Genomic DNA, 17,953 nt, shown 5'->3' on the forward strand with positions numbered 1-17,953 from the left:
TTTACTCCATCAAATTCTTCTCTATAATTTAATTAGCTTCTTCATAATTGCTTTCGACATCTTATACAAGTTCAAATAATAAATTGTTAAAGCTATTAAATACAGATGTAATAAAAATTAGATTACTAGCTTTGTTGAGGACTTTCAATTTTGTTGAAGACTTTCGCTTTTTATAGATTAAATATTTCCTCTACTTTATCTTTTACCAGTTTTCAAGTCTTAATTAATTGTGTTTATTTGTGATTATTGTTGTCGGCGGTTGTTATTATATTCTTGAAATCTTGATTATTACTACTTTGTTTTCTCAATATTTTGCACTCCCTTGATGCCCTAATAGAAAACTTAATTAGTCTTCTACACACAAAATTAAAAAAAAAAAGTAGTACCTATTGTAACGAGTGATGTCCCATCAAGGCTCAGGTATGGGGTACACAAACTTTCATCATTCATCAAAGTGTGGTAGTCATTAGTCAACGGTGCAATTCATCATGTTCCATGCCTTTTTAAAAGCTACAGCCTACATGGGCCAAATTGATAACTCACTACTTAATTAAGCTCCCCGGATTTCATGTTTAATTTGCCCATTAAAGTTGCGGCAGATGGGCCTCAACCCTTGACTCCATAGGGTACTGTGAGCATATTCCTCAAACCACCAAGCCCTTAATTCATTGGGCTTTAATGAGAAAAATTTTAGTGTCTAATACATTAATATCTAAATTATCTAAAAGATAACTATTAGGTTGAATTTGTCTAATAATTAATTTATTAGTCTATTTAAATAAATGTTAAAAATTTAAATTTTGTCTCATACATACAAAAATCTATTAACTAGTAATAAATTTTTACATAAAATTTCAATTTACAATAGATTAATTCTTAATTTATCGAATTAAAAAATACCGTAAAAATAAAAAAAAATTATCTAAAACATAAGAGAGTTTAAGGTGAATCGTATCTTTTTACTTTTATATTAAATCGATAAAAAATTAAACATCATAAAAACACACTAATTTGTTGTGAGATGATTTTTTGAGTTTTGAGAACTATGAATAAAATATTCGATAAAACTCTCATGAAGAGATATATCTAAAAAAGTTTTTTAAAATATTTTTGATTTGTCCTAATAATTTATTATCTTATATGTGTTTATTAGATAAAATTTAGGGTTAACTTAGAATCTCATTAAGTGGGGTCGTTTAAGGTTTAACAAACATGAAGTTTTGCATTCAATAGGCAAGTACTGGATAATAAATAGGACAATTTTGAATATCTCACCTTGGATGGACTTTTTCTAGATAGGTCCATCAAATACTTTATCTAACTTCTAATAATGGTTAATGCCAAGAGCTCCTCAAGATAAATTTTGGATTTACCTTCAAGAATGTCTTAAGCAATAATGCACTAAAAATATTTTTTTTTTCTAACCATTTTTATAATACTTTTCTCTTTACAATGGTCTTAACAAGTATCTTTTTAACTAGATTAATATTTTTGTTGTTTTTAACAATGTACTTTATCTGAATCATAGTCTAAATTTTGTTATTAATTAACAAAAAATTTAATTTTGATATACTATTAACTGTTAGTATAAAATAATTTTACACGTGTAAGTTTTATGCCCCATTTAATATAAAAAAAAAATAATTTTACACGTGTATTTAATTATGTAAAATCACATCAATAAAAATAACTATCTTTTATATTGGCTGTCTAAATGACCATCCAAAAAAACGAATATAATTATACGATTGTATAAAATATTTTACAGTGTATCAAAATTAAACTCATTAAAAAAATTATTAAAAGTGGCGGTTATAATGTAGTATATTATCTAATAGTTAATTAAGGAATTATTAAAATAAAAGTTAAGTCACTGACAATAAGTCTCTGCTTTTATTTATTTTGTCCTTACATTCCATCTTTTATATGCATCATGAGTCAACCACCCTTATAAAAAGACCAAAGGGAAACTAAGCTTTTCAACCTTACAAAAACACACAAAGAATCTTTTCACCTTCAGTGTGCTACTTATATTGTTAATTATAGCCAAGATCTGCATCACTTTGGAGAGTACATACAAAAATGTCTAAGGGAAGAGGCAGTGCATCTTTACTTATGGTTATGGCCACCTTGATCCCTCTTACGTGTCTGCTGTTTCTAGTGAAACCTTCAAATGCAGCCACTTACACTGTTGGAGGACCTGGTGGATGGTCCTTCAACACAAATTCTTGGCCCAATGGAAAAACCTTTAGAGCTGGTGACGTGCTAGGTAACTTTAATTAGCTTCCTTTTTATTATGTGTTGCTCATAATTTTTAGTATAGTCTTAGATCAAATATATATTTACTGAGATTATGTTAATGTTGCAGTTTTCAACTATGATTCAAGCACACACAACGTGGTTGCTGTGGATAGAATTGGATACAGCAGTTGCAGGACCCCAGGAGGTGCTAAAGTGTTCAGATCAGGGAAGGACCAAATCAAGATCGCAAGAGGTGCAAATTACTTCATATGTAACGTCCCTGGTCACTGTGAATCTGGCATGAAAATTGCCATCAATGCAGCTTGAATGGGATGGCCACTAGTAGCATGAGTACAAGTGATGTTAATTAATTAATGTATGCTTGTTAGGGTCATCATTGCATGTTGATAATAAATTAAGAGATGCCAAAACCCGATCAGAATTTATTATTTTTATCAGCAATTAGCTAATATAAAAATGTGAATTAGAAGTATGCTATTATATTATACTAAGAAAATTACTTATAATAAAAATTTATATGTAGTTATTTTTATATGAAATTAATAGTTAAAAATTATTATACAATAATTTGATCTTGTCAAATTATTTAATAATTTTTAATTATTAATTTTATATAAAAATAAATGCATATAAATATTAAGTTTTTTTTTATTAATTAATAATTAGTGAAGTTGCCCTGTTAGATTTGTATTTGTGTGGAGTGAGATATGTGTGATGAGAAAAGAAGCAGGGATGGTCCATTGGTGACGGGCTGTTCTTGGACTATATGGTATGAATTTTATGATTTTATCTTATCTGTGCACATTGTGAGCTGTGAAATTATGGAAGTCTGTTGCCAACTTTCTAGTTCTGTGTACCTCTCTCACTTCTATGTTTGTTACTTTTTGGCCTCATCGCAATTATACGTGAGTATCAATTAAGATAGCTACATGATTTTATTTTATTTTATTTATAGTATCCAGATTTCCAGATTCAACATAAAGGTATGAACCATCCAATCTAGACTAATATCTATACTCTAGTATAACAAGAAGCAAAATTACAAAAAAATATATTATATTATATTTTCTCATCTCAACATGCCAATACCTCATTTGTTATGGATTAAAACTTCATTTAAAAATTTGTTGGTGACCAATAAATTAGTGTATAAAAAATTCTATATAGCCATCAGTTTTTTTTTTTATAATTTTAGCTATTATTTGACCATCATAAATACTAAATTATCATTTATGTGTGTAAATTTTAAAAAATATAGATACAAATTATATTAATTTATGTATACAAACTCTTATAAATATAGGTATAAATTATATATTTTTTGTGTACAAACACTTTTAAATATGAGTACAAATTATTGCTATCAAGTGTTTGCACAAAATTATTTGTGCAAACTCTACAAAATATGGATGCAACTTATATTAATTTATGTGTGTAAATTTTAGTAAATATGGGTGCAATTTGTATTAATTCTTGTGTGCAAATACCTGTAAATATGGCTACAGGAGCGGAGCTTAGTTGAGACGATGGCTATAGCTCCCAAATTTTTTATAAAAAAATTAGTAGTAATTTTTAAAAAAATAAAAGAATAGTTCAGTTGGCTCAAGAATTTTACTATGACTCTTCATCTCTTAATTTTTATTGCACAATAGTTTTAGTTTTTAAACATTAAAAACATGTTGAATTTGGACCGAATTGGGTGGATCTATGTTGGCTTTCACAACACATTAAAATTAAAAGATAAAAAATTAGGTATTTTTTATTTATTTAATTTAATATTATTTTATATTTTACTATTTATTTAATTTAATTTTTATATGATAAAAATATTAGAATATTTAATAAGTATTGATATTATTGTATTTGTATAAATTGATAAAAAAAATTCAATAAATATTATAAATTGCTAAAAAATTTACTTCTGATTTAATTATTGAAAATTTTAAGCCACTAAAGACTCAAAAAGTACCATTATAAATTTCGAGTCCATTATAAATTATTTTATATTTTTTATCTTAATATTTATAAATATTATTATTAAATTTTTATATTAAATTTTTGCCCTCCAAAATTTTATTTCAAACTTCGCTAGTAATAGTAGATAACCCTCAATTCTAAGTACCTTAAATGGATTGAATAACTCCCAATCCTAAGTACAATACACACCCACATATTCCTCATATATTTATCAATTTTTTTATAAGAGTTGAGGCTAAAATCTTTGAGATAGGAAAGGGACGTGTGAGTTAAAATTCATTGGCTTTCTGTCTTAATATTTTAATTTAGTAAGTTGGATCATTCACCAGCAGGGTATATAAAATTATCTTATTATCGGGCCCAAAAGACCCAAATTACTACCTTATTTATTGAAGCATGACTAGGAATAATGTGGTGACCAAAAAAAAAAAAAAACGAAAGGGCAAGATTCCTTCACCATTTTTTTAAATTATTTATTTATGAGTTTTATTAACAACAAGTAGAACACTTTTTAAAAATATTAAATTGAAAGAAATTTTATATATTATTTTAAATTTATTTGTTTTTCTTCTCTTAATTAATACTTTTTAACTAAATTATTTGTGCGGAAAATATGAGTCCGAATACAAAGATTTGAGTTCAAATTAGATACAAAGGAATTTGCCAAAAAGAATAATGAACATATGTATTTGATTATAGATTTGTTGCATTTTTTAAGCACTTATTATGACCATTTAGTAACTTTCTTTTTCTGCTAATCTTACAAAGAAAGACTACTAGATTTAGGGTTTTTTTGCAAGGAGTATAATTGAAGTTACTATAACCAATTTAATAATAGATTGAATATTGAATAAATTTTATTTATAATTTATAAGTTTGGGAGTTGAAAACATAACTTACTTCCAGTTAAATTATTCATACATTATTAATTTGACATAAAATCATTAATAAGAATTTGATTTTAATATATTATTAACATAAAATAATTTTAGACGTGTATTTAATTACGTAACGTCAATAAATATATTTAATAACCATTGTATCCAAATTAAATAACCATAAATCATGTCATTTATATTTAATTTATTTAACTTATTTAAAAAAAATATTTTTTAATTTATTTGTCCTAAATTAAATATTGAAAATATGAATACAAATATAAATGATTAAAAAAAACTAGTGGGTCGAATAATTTCCGAGGAAAAAGAACCAACCTATGGACGAGATGTAGCAAGTAGCAACGAATGTGAATGAGAGACCGAGTTTTGATGTTGAAATGGATGGAAACTCATGGGCCAATATGGGCTTAACACGTGTACATGTATTTTTCGTTCTGGATAGACGTGTACATGCTTCTACCATTACATATTTTCATTGATAATTTTTTTATTCACTTTGTCTATTAATGTTTGTGGATAATCAACTTATCAACATTTAACATCAATTGGGCTTGCACTACCTTTCAGTGCAATAATGTATATGGATTAAGAGTCATTGTGATTGTAATTTGTTAATTTGTTTTTATACTGAAGATGGGATTTATAAAAGCTCGTCACATATAATACCAAAAAAAATTCGTCATATAAAACAATTAAAAAAAAAAAGAGGTTCTCTCTCGTGGGGTCATTACATGTTAACATTACCGTCATCACGTTCCGTGACTTCCGTCCAATACTCTTTCGGCTAATTTTTTTTTTATGGCGTTGATTGGAGAGAATGATGGATATATTGGTTGGAAAGTAAGTTCTACGAAAAAAAAAAAAAATCTACAAAAATGTTGGATGGAGAAGTATTTAATTTGTATGTTCTAAAAATTTTTAAATTCTTCGGATTGAAATCAGCTAGTTTGATTTAAACATTAAAAAAATTTTAAAATTTAATTTATACAAATTGTTTTTTTTTAATCTTATTATTTATTTTTTGCGCTAAGTCAGACGGTATAATTGTAGAGTTATTTAATATATTATATTAACAAATTTTGATATTATTAATCTATTAGTATTATTATGATTAATTAAGAATTTTAAAAAATAAATTTAACTAAAATAAATTTCAAAAATAAATTTAAAGAATAAACGATTTTTCAGAATTTAACTTGACCATTTATTCCTCCACCATTTCACCCACCCTTGGGGTTTCAAGGCTCTACGTTGAGCTCTGTCTCCGGTCAATAGACGAGTTTTTTTCTCCGTAAATTGACTAGTTTCTTATGAAAAATGTTATCTACCATATAACATAATATTAGATATTGTAGACGACAAACTAATAGGTCAATATATATTTTATCGGTTCTACTAAAAACATCAACAGAAGTGAAGCCAACTCAAATGAATTAGTTAAAAAATAGATTCGTTAAATATAAAAAAAATTATTATTCTAATTTTTTGAATTTCAAAATTAGTATAAAAAAATTAATTTAAAGAATTTATATTGTGACTAATTTTAATGACTAATTTTAGTGTGCAAATAATATTTTTGAAAATTATAGTATACTATTTTCAAAGATTCTTAAATAGATTAAAAGATATTTTATATTTTGAAATAACTTCTAATTTTACACTTTTGTCAATTTTTTTTATGGTCAAAATAGTTTAGTTCCAAAATTACCCCGCATAATCCCACCATCATCCTCTTCACATTCTTTTTCTGTTTCTCATCCACCTCCTTTATCAACATCAATACCATCATCTCCATTCTCCACCTATTGAGGCTGAACCCATCAGAATCCTTTCTCCTTTTTTTTTTACCGGTTGTGAAAGTCTTTTCTCCTAATCCTTTACCCTCATCAACACCCCCCCCCCCCCCCCCCCCCCAAAAACCCCCAAAAAAAAAAAAACAGTTTCATATAATCCTTTGTAAGCATGATTTTCACTCAAAGAACCTGGCTCAATAACAATATCAACCTTGCATGCATAGTCATAAACTTGAGGTTCAATTGACTAAACAGCTTTTCACTATATCAAGGCAGCACCACCTTTTCTCCATCTCTCAACAGTGTAACGCAATCAAAAGCCTTCCAACCTAATCCATCACGAGCAAACTCCTAAAAAATACATTGAACAATACTTTTTTAACCTTTTATATGAGCATAATAGCAACCATACACTTGATTTGGTTGTTGCAATAACATGTATTGAGCAATGAAAAAATAGTCACTTCTACCTTAGAAATACCTTTGAGATGTTACATCAGATGATCTAATCATTAATTTTCTTTTGAAGCGCTGTACAATTAACACTTTACATAACAAACATCTATCTATGAAACTAAATTGTTCAAAATTTCATCATACAGAAAATTCCCTAGCTTTTCTTTTGGCCAAAACAGAATTCTTTTAAGTTTCATCTACAGGTTCTTTGTTGATTCTGGTGTGGCAATATAAGTTCTGCTAAAGAAATCCTTCAATACTTCTTCCAGACCTAGCATTCTTGTATATAGTGGATGCTTCTTCCATTATTTTGGCCTGGGAGAGCAACCCTGCTCTCTTTCTTTGAGATGGATGAGTGGAGAAATAATCCATAAGTGCCGAGTCACCGTTGACTTCTCCCAGTTTCTGATACACTGTGGGCGCCACCTGTGGATCATATCCGGCGGAATCAAGAGCAGGCCAATGTAATCAGCTTCCATTTCCATCCTGAAAACAGGATTTAGTTATGAAAAATTGAAGGAAGAAAAAGTTTCCACAATATCTACCAAGAGAAACAAGTACAAGCAGCAGGTAGATGATTATTTAAGTATAATCCGATATTTAAAACAACATTGACATGCTGATAGATGGCACACAATAATGTCTCAAGGGTACTACAATTGAGGATGTCTTGAGAAAAGACATGTCAAAATTTGATTACTGTATCACAAGACCAGTTTCAAATGAATTATTAAATCCCATCTCGCTCAGAAATTTTATTCAGAAAAGATATCAACTATCATTCACTTAATTGAAATTATGGTAAAGCATATGGTAAATGAAATGGAGTTCTTATCCACGACAGCATTCTACACTATTTTGACAGTGATGGCAAATATGATGTTAAGTAAAATGCAACAAGTGTAATCAAAGAACCACCCGCTGAAATTGACTTATTAGAAAGACATGGACCAAGTTATACCGTCGATAGAATGGTAGCCTCAAGAAAAAAGAAGCCATTGTGTTGACGATCACAATATCACGGGAGCCAAATTGAAAAAGAATCAAGTGCAGGATAGCAAACCACAAGGTCTTCGTCAAACCTTCAGCGATGTGTCTGGCCACAGCATGCCCAACCTAATTAAGAAGAAAACACAGACAAATCAGCACAGAGATCTTTCAGACGAATTAATAAACCCTAAACCCTAAACTGAAAAAATAAAGCACAATTATACCTCATGTCCAATTATAGTGGCAATCTCAGCGTCACTTTTAAAATGCTCTAACAATCCGTTGTATACAACAATCTTACCACCAGGTAGCAAAATGGCATTGACAACCGAATCATTGACAACAAGCACCTCCCAATTCAATCCATTGAGATGACAGGTAGCTGGCCCTTTCTTTCTACTTTGCTGAACCCAACTGTCATCAAGGATTTCATCTTCCTTGTGCCAACCACTCTCTGCCTTACAATAAGCACTAGCATTAGTCAACGATTTCAAAGTCTCCTCAGTATCCCCTTCAAACCCTGTGACATAACCAACATCACTCCAAACTTGTTCCTTGCTCAACCCTCTCTGCAAGGTATCAATGATTTCTATTGATATCATCCTTATCCTCACACTCCGAGGGTGTATGGCAGGCAAGATCTTTCCCTTGAAACTCGCCTTCTGTTTCTCGAATTCAGCCTCCCCAAGTTGCCTCACCATGGCTTTAGATAACAAAATCCAGTGGCTTCTCTTGGTATATGGAACTGTCTCTAAATTCCCAAAATACATAGTTATGAATATAGCTGACCCAACCAACACAACAATGAATACATGTCTAGCATTCATCATATATAGGTAGTGTAAGATAGTTTTATATGTGCATTCAAATTAAATTTTGAGTGTAAATGAGTTATAGTTCAAATGAGATAATTTGTTCATACTTATTGTGGGTTTAAGTTTTCTTATCTTTAGTAAAAAAAATAAAAAATAAACTCTAAGTAATAAATGTATAAGAAAATTTTATTTTTCTCTTCTTAGATATGCTAAAATGACACTTTCATCTCTTTTATTTGTAAAATATATTTTTTTTTATAATTTTTAAAAAATCTAAAATCTTTAATTTATTTTAAATTTTTTGTATTAACTAATGTTAGCTTTATTCATTTTTTTAAAAAAAGTATTTTTTATAAAAATACCCTATTAGCAAAAATTTTATTTTTTTGTCATTAAATTTTGTTTACTAAAATATTTTTTAATAATTTTTTATTGATTAAATTATATTTTTATCAAAATAATTTAAAAAAATTTAACAATTAAATTATTTTTTTAAGATACTCTTCAATAATTTTTTAATTATTAAATTGTAATTTATCAAAATTTTCGTTAATAATTATTTTTATATTTTATTATTAATTTTTTATATTAATATATATTATTTTAACATTAAATATAAAAAATCTTACTACTGTTAATATATATATATATATATATATATCGAAAAATAATTTTATCATATTTTTTTTAGTTAATGTTAAAATAATATATATTGATATCGGAAAATTAATAGTAAAATATAACTATAATTGTTAACGAAAATATTGGTAAAATTACAATTTAATAATTAAAAAATTATTGAATGATATCTTTGAAAAAATAAATTAATTATTTATTTTTTTAAATATTTTGATAAAAATATAATTTATTAAAGGGTAGGACTGAAAGTGAGTTAAGCTAGTCATGAAGTTTTGGTGAGCCAAATTTGAGCTTAAGAAATAGGCTCCATTATTAATAAGTTGAGCCGTGAATTAAGTTTAATTTTTGTGAGTCGAGTTTGAGTTTAGTCTAATTCAGCTCACTACTTAAAGGGTATATGTTAAGATAATAAATTAAATTTAAAAAAATAAAAAATTTCAGTTTTTAATGGATTTATTTTTAAATAAAAATATTTAAAATATTCTATTAATAGCATGATTTCTGAAAATTGGAATGAACAGCCATTAGACCGGTCCAATTATGAACCGATAACATTAACAATCCGGTTAGACATGTAAAATTGGTGATTAGAAAATCGTTGAAAGAACCGCTAAACCGGTATCCGGTCGGACCGAACCGAGACCCGGCCGGTTTACCCAAAAGCCAAGCTACTACTTCGTTTCTTTCCCCCTTTCTCCCTTTCCTTCTTTCATAATCACAAAAATCACAAAAACTAAACCTACACCACCGCCGCAAGGAGTGGCATATTGCCGCCGTCCGTCCGTCTATCTAGCTTCCGTCGTGCTCCAAGCCTTCAACCCCTGTTCGCTGTCACCGATTGCAGCTGCTTCCTTGAGCTCGGCGTCCGCCGTCTTTGTCTGCTCAGCCGCGCTTCCGCCGCCGTTTCTTCGCCGTTCACGTTCCCCTCTTCGCTCAGCCGCCGTATTCCTTCGCGTTCTTCGCCGTTCACGTTCGCTCGGCGTTCACCGTTCGCGTTCACTCGCCGTTGACCGTTCACCGTTCGAGTTCGCATTCGCGTTCGTCTGGAAGCCACGTTGCTCTGCTTCAAACTCTGTGACCAACCCGCGCGCTCCACCTAGCCGTCGAACTGCTCTCTTTTGTCGCCGCCGTGAGTTCCCTAAACCCGCCACCAATACTCTGCTTCAAACTCTGCAACTTCTGATTTCTATTACAAATTTACAATAAGTAACTATTTGATTTGGTAGTGGTTTGGATTTTTTTCATAGATTATACAATTGTTATGTTCTCTTCTCTATCACATTGATATTAAGCTTTGAGTTCTCTTATTTCGTTTTAATTTTACCGCATTCAACATGTTTGATGAAATGCTTTAACCATATTTCTGGTTGGTTTTATAATTTCTAGCTTTTAGAAACTTGGTAAGTTGATTGCATGTGAAGTTAAGAATAGTTGGATCTTAGTAATTAGGAAATTTTAGCTGCACAAATAGCGTCTTTGCAGAAAACATATTAGCATAATGATTCCACTTGCACTGTGTTCTTCTGGTAAATTTTAACTGTTATTGTGAACTTGTTAATTTGCTAATTGTTCTTGTGTTGTTGTTCTGTTATCTTTAATTTTTTTTTTCATTTTGTTGTGATTTTCTGTTCTTGGTTTAAGCTGTGATTGAAGGTTCTTTGGTTTGGGTATTCTTCACTTTCCTGGAAGCTTAGCTTTTATTCTTTGAGCATACACGTATCAAATTATTGTTTTCAGCAATGGTGATTTTGAGATATTTTTTTTGGTTGCTTTGTTTTAAATGTTCCTATTGGTGTTGTTGTGTTGTTGCTGTGATTTAAATGAAAGATTCTTTCTTCTTTTTTCGAATGCCCAGTCAGTGCTTGGTTGATTAGTTTTGCTCACTGATTGTATTTAATGATAAATTTTAAATTGATAACTCTATTACTGCTTTACTGTCTGTTTCTGTAGTTAAATTTTATTAAAGTTTCTTGAATTTGCACTGCCTATGTTACTGATTCACTGTTCCTTCATTGCTTTTTTTTTGGTTGTTAATCATTGTGATGAGCTTTGTTAAAATTGGGTTGAAAACTGTTGATCTTCTTCCGTTTTCACTGTTCTAACTTCTGTTCTTATTAAAAAATTTGCAATTTGTGATCTTTTGATTTATTATATGCTTCATGTTTTCATTGTTCTGTTCTTATGAAGAAAAAAATTGCAATTACTGATTGTATGATTCATGTTTTGATTGTTCTGTTATATAAAAAAGATTCTGTTTTCATTGTTTTGTTCATTGTTTGGTTGCACTGTCCCTGCTCTCGATCTCCGCCAACTCGCTGCCCCTCCTCCGTGTTGGATTCTTTTTGTTTCAGGCTCTGTTGTGTGTTTGTTGTGCAACACTATCATTTTTTGTTTTACTTTTTGACTCAGCTACATTAAGACAATATTCTCTATTTTTAACTTGTGCATTGTAATTCAATTCAGCTATTTTTAATGGAAGTATAATTATGTTAACTGTCAACAAATTTGCAGCAAGTTTTTGCATATTTTGATGATTAATTACATTTAGTTGGTGATATTTTATATAGGGTTTTAAATTTGAAAGATATTTTAGGATGTTTATTTATAATTTATTTATTATTTTATTATGGAACAGTTTTTTCGGTTAAACTACGGTTAGATCGGTTGGACCAGTGAACCAGTGACTAGAGTGGTTTGATGACTGATCTGGTTTTCATTGGTCTCCACCAAACCCAACCTTCACTCACGGCAACAACTTCACCTGCGGAGCCGGACAGCGTTCATGCTTTAACTACTACCTCTCTCTCGCCGCCTCTGCTGTTGAAAATAACTTAGAATGAGCCATAAATTGCAGGTTATGAATATGTAACTAGGAAAAGGAGTTGCCAATTGCAGGCATGTCCCGTTCCACACACATCCTCCATCACTCCCACCCCTTCTTCACCTCTGCCGCAACCTCTGCCGCCATCACTGCTGCCGCCTCTCCTGCACCCACCACCCTCACCTCCTTCACCGTCACGCCCCCAGTGCACCCCTGGCCCCGCCGCCTCACTCCTAAAACCCTTGCCTCCCTTATTTCCCGCCAACACGACCCAAATCTCTCCCTCCAAATCTTCCACTACGCCCTAACCCACCACCCCAATAGCAACAACAACCACCTCGCCCACCACCCTATTCCCTTCAACGCCATCATTCTCAAGCTCTCTCGTGCCCGCAACTTCCCCCAAATCGATGCCATCCTTCGTGATTCCCGTATCACCGACGAACAACCGCTTATAACGGTTATTCGCGGGTACGGCCTTGCTGGCCGCCCAAAATTGGCACTCAGGACCTTCACAAGGATCGAATCTTTTGGGATTCAACCCTCCACGAAGGCCCTAAACACCACGCTTAATGCCCTGGTTCAGTGCAAGCACTATGATTTAGCACATTTTGTTTTTAAGAATTGTATGGCCAAATTTAGGGTTGTGCCCAATGTGGTTAGTTGCAATATTTTGTTGAAGGCTCTTTGTAAAGGGAACAATGTAGATGCAGCGGTGAGGGTTTTGGATGAGATGCCTGCAATAGGTGTGGTGCCCAATGTGGTGAGTTACACTACTGTTTTAGGTGGGTATGCTTTGAAGGGTGACATGAGGGGTGCAAAGAGGGTTTTTATGGAGATTTTGGGGAAAGGGTGGATACCTGATGCAACTACTTACACTGTCTTGGTGAGTGGGTTTTGTAGGCAAGGGATGTTTGTTGATGCAATTAAGGTGATGGATGAGATGGAGGAGAATGGGCTTGAGCCTAATGAGGTTACTTATAGTGTTATGATTGAGGCGTATTGTAAGGGGAAGAAGTCCGGGGAGGCACTTAATGTGCTCGACGATATGCTTGGGAAGAATCATGTGCCGAGTTCGGCGCTGTGTTGTAGGGTTGTTGATATGTTGTGCGAGGAAGGGAAGGTTGAGAACGCTTGTGAGGTTTGGAGGAAGCTCTTGAGGATGAATTGCAGCCGCGATGATGCTGTCACGGGTACTCTTGTTCATTGGCTGTGTAAGAAGGGGAAGGTGATTGAGGCAAGGAAGGCGCTTGATGAATTTGGGGGTGGTGCGGTTCCAAGTCTATTGACATATAACACATTGATTGCCGGAATGTGCGAGAGAGGGGAGCTCTGTGAGGCTGCTAGGTTGTGGGATGATATGGTGGAGAAGGGTCGCGTACCTAATGCATTTACTTATAATATGTTGATTGAAGGATTTTGTAAGGTTGGTAACGTGAAGGAGGGAATAAGGATTCTAGAGGAGATGTTTGAAAGTGGATGTTTGCCTGACAAATCAACATACACGATATTGATTGATGGGCTTTCTTGTGCAAGAGGGATGGTGGAAGAAATTAATAAGGTTGTTGCATTGGCCGTATCCGCTGGAGTTGATGATGACATGTGGGATATCTTCCTGAAATCTATTGCAAATAATTTAAATTTGAATGCAGCTGAATTTGATAGGATATTGTTAGAGAGTGTCTCATGAGGTGCAATGAAAAACATGTTAAAGAAATTGCTGTTTAACCATGTTAGTGTAAACACATAAAGGTGCACTTTTCCCTCGGATCTTTCAACCGGAAACAGTTTATCCATTGTGAAGGTATGCTTCTACGTTGTATACTATCTAGTTAGTGAACTTGGAAATGTTAACCAATTGACAGGGGACCATTTCTTGGTGTATTTTGTCTAAAATCGGATTTGGTTCCGTCTTAGCAGCAAATTCATCTTGTTCTGCAAATTTATAGAAGGTTGGATATCAAAATATGGTGAAGTTAGTGAGCAAGTAGCCAACATGATTTGGTATTATAGTTTAGGTAGCTGCTTCTCAGTGTTTCTAATTATGGTATGAGCATCTTCTCAGTGTTTCTAATATGAAGTTTGATGTTTAATTTTTGAAGTAGATTCTAAACCCATGAACTGGCTAACTTTCGTTACTATTAAACTTCTCTGATCCAGTTGATAGTAATTTTAGGGATGAAATCATTGAGATAGGCATTGGACTAGCTTCACTCATTCCCAATTTTGATAGAAGGTCTATTATATATTTTGTTTGGGACAAACTGCACAGAATCTGTTCTATGAACTTCAATTCCAAGAAAATATGATAAGGAACCAAGATCCTTTAATGTGAAGATTTTGTGCAATGGATGAATCATTAGAGTCATTTGTGTAGAGTAATTTTCTGTAATAATAATGTCATATACATAACAAGGTATATATAAAATAGAATTGGCTGGATAATGCATCGCTTTATTTTTTTATTTTAATTTTTTTCCTGGATGAAAAATAGAGACATTCATTGACTACATTGCTTGTGAAATAATAACTTGCCTTCTACTTGTTAGAATATGTTGTTTTTACATCCAATGATGCTTGTTTTGGTGGACTGTTAGAGCTGTTAATGAATTTAAATTCTGTTGATTATATGGCAGTTAGTGAGTATTAAATGATGCAAATAAACTAGCTAGTTGTACTGTTATGAGCTGCTGTGGTTTTGTTCTGCATATATATGGCTGCATATAATTAAAAATGCTAATTTTTCATAAGCTGCTTATGAGCTGTTGTGGTTTTGTTGTTGGAAACAAAACTTTTGGTGCTGTTCATGAATTAAAAATGCTAATTTCTCATTGTTCTGTTTATAATCTATAATCTATATTATATTTATAATCTAGATTGATTTTCTTGTTTTATTTTTGTAGAAATTGCACCAACCGGAGAAGATGAGGATGAGTCTAGTGTGGATTCAGATTAAGCATGGTGGTTGACTGGCTGTTTGGTTTTTATTTGTTTTAAAGTGACTGTTGCGGTTTAAAGTGTGTTTATTTTTGTTGTTTTGCTAGACCTTTACTAATTGCCTTTGTTTTATATTTAATTAAGTTGAATTTGTATTGGATTTGGATGTGATATACTCTTGTTGTTCTAGTTTATTGAAGGTTTTAAACTTCATTTTATGATATTTTAAATTCTGTTTATTAGGTATAAAAAAACCGAAAAAACCGACCGAATCAAACTGCTGTTGGTTCGGTTGTCCAGAAAGCAGCCAACCGAATGGTTGGTATCAACGTACAACCGATTAGGTCGGTTCGGTTGGTTTTTGATCTAAAACCGAACCAAACCGAACCGATAACACCCCTACTTATAAGAGGTTTCTTTTTGAGTGTCGAATACTGGGAATTCCTGGAACAAAAGAAAATGATTTTTAATACACTTGGATGGCATGGACAAGGTATTCTTTCAGTTCTTCCACTTGGTGCTAGAATGTGTTAGCTATATTTTGCTGTGAGGTTGCAACTTGCAAGGTTGTTTGGAGAAATTTGTTAGGATCATTTGTAAGTATTGGGATGTCCTTCTAGATCCCTATGTTGAATGAATTTCATTCTTGTAATTTATTTGGGAGATTTTAGGAGATGAAAGGAGCATAGGGTGCTATGAAGCTATGCCTCTTTGCCACAATGAAGGTGCATTTGATTGGTTTTCTATGCTTATTTATAGAATTTTGCACTTGGTTCATAAAAAAAGTTTTCTGATCATATTATTAGAGTGGTTGAGTTGATCATATTATTAGAGTGGTTGAGTTGTTCTTAGCTTTCGGCTAATTTTTATTTTTTGGGACATTTGGGCTTCTGTATTTTAAAAAGTTTTCTCCCTTTTTTAGTTGTAATCCTTCAACTAAAACACTCTTCTTCTTGCTTAATCTATATATTACAATTTCTTTTTTACCATAAAATAAGAAAGAGACAGGAGAAGTATTAGTAATGTGAAACTTTAGTGAAGACATTCTATTGTTTGGTTCTATTTCTATAAATCTATACCATGTGTATAACTGTATTCGCAATTTTGCATGCTTCATTTTTAGTTGTCACAATTCATGTGCAATTGTGCATCATAGAGGATCGTTAATAAAGCTCATATATATACACACCAAATGATGGAGATAGGCGATTTAAATAAGAGAAAATGATTGAAAATGTGAAAATAAGATCAGGTATAATTTGATCATTTTGATCAAATTTAAAATCTTTATAGACAGGACCAATATATATATATAGCATATAAATGTCAAGAATACTTAATTTTTCTTATTGTAGATGTATTAAAACATCACATTACAGTTTGATAAAATCACAACTATTTCATCTTATTTGAGTAGAAATATGGTATGATTTTCTAATCACATCATTGCAATTTTCATCTCTTCTTTTTTTGTCTCTGGACCTCTCTTCTCGGTCAAGGTCTTTGGTAACATTTTTTGCCAAAGCTTAGGTGCACTCTTATATGGGCAGATGGGTTTTTCTTACACATTTCCACGGTCCACTACTTGTTGCGCAAATTGCTTGTGTTCATGTTTCCCATTGCTACCCCATTTTAACTACCAAAAAAAAAAAAAACTTATTCCCATTGCTACATGTGCTTCTCATACACTCTTCCATTGTGAATTATGCTTCCTATTCCATAATTTTTGTAAGAGTAATTACTCAAATCAGTCCTTAAGAGTTTTGAAATTAGACATTTTAGTCGCTTAAATTTTAAAATATATAAAACAATTTTTAATATTTACTTCTGTTAAACAATACAATCTCCCTTCGTTAGTCGCTAACAGTGACGGCTAGGATTGGAAGTGAGTCAAGCTAGCTCATGAGTCAACTCGAACTCGACTCATTAATAGCTTGATAAATTGAACTCGTGAGCTGATGAGCCGAGTTTAAGCTTAAAATTGAGTTCATAAATTAAATTAACTGAGTTTGAGCTTGGATAAGCTCATCTCATTAACTCGTGAGTTAGCTCGATTTTATATATATATATATATATAATCTTAATTATTTAAAATTTTATATTTATTTTCGTATATATTTTGATGTAGGATATAAATAAAAAATTTATAATTTATTGATAGATAGACAATATATAAAATTGATCTTTTTAAATATTTTTAAAATATATGTTATAATTTATTGATATAAAATTATAAATTATGTTCCTATTATTTGAACCAGCTCGTGAGATTTTGGTGAGCCGAGCTTGAATTTAAGAAATAGGCTCGATTGTTAATGAGTCGAATCGTAAGCCAAGCTCAATTTTCATGAGTCGAGTTTAAAC

At 31.5% G+C, this 17,953-nt stretch overlaps 3 protein-coding genes across 3 annotated transcripts; 2 read left to right on the forward strand and 1 right to left on the reverse strand.

The window, feature by feature from the left end:
* The first annotated feature begins 1,982 nt into the window (after positions 1–1,982).
* Positions 1,983–3,101, forward strand: LOC130945215 (basic blue protein-like). The gene is made up of 2 exons (XM_057873939.1): positions 1,983–2,269; positions 2,369–3,101. The coding sequence occupies exons 1-2, from the start codon at positions 2,083–2,085 to the stop codon at positions 2,566–2,568; spliced, it is 387 nt and encodes a 128-aa protein (XP_057729922.1). The 5' UTR covers positions 1,983–2,082; the 3' UTR covers positions 2,569–3,101.
* A 4,272-nt stretch (positions 3,102–7,373) lies between these two features.
* Positions 7,374–9,204, reverse strand: LOC130945378 (mitochondrial metalloendopeptidase OMA1-like). The gene is given in 4 exon segments (XM_057874104.1): positions 7,374–7,836; positions 7,839–7,873; positions 8,349–8,503; positions 8,602–9,204. Coding segments are annotated over 4 exon segments (1,002 nt in total). The 3' UTR covers positions 7,374–7,627.
* Positions 9,205–10,553: 1,349 nt separating this feature from the next.
* Positions 10,554–16,347, forward strand: LOC130943580 (pentatricopeptide repeat-containing protein At5g16420, mitochondrial-like). Its single transcript, XM_057871511.1, has 3 exons — positions 10,554–10,960; positions 12,467–14,456; positions 15,556–16,347. Exon 2 carries the CDS (start codon positions 12,729–12,731, stop codon positions 14,340–14,342), a length of 1,614 nt encoding a protein of 537 aa, XP_057727494.1. The 5' UTR covers positions 10,554–10,960; positions 12,467–12,728; the 3' UTR covers positions 14,343–14,456; positions 15,556–16,347.
* Positions 16,348–17,953: the final 1,606 nt, after the last annotated feature.

This window comes from Arachis stenosperma, chromosome 8 (assembly GCF_014773155.1).
Source record: "Arachis stenosperma cultivar V10309 chromosome 8, arast.V10309.gnm1.PFL2, whole genome shotgun sequence".
Taxonomy (NCBI): domain Eukaryota; kingdom Viridiplantae; phylum Streptophyta; class Magnoliopsida; order Fabales; family Fabaceae; genus Arachis; species Arachis stenosperma.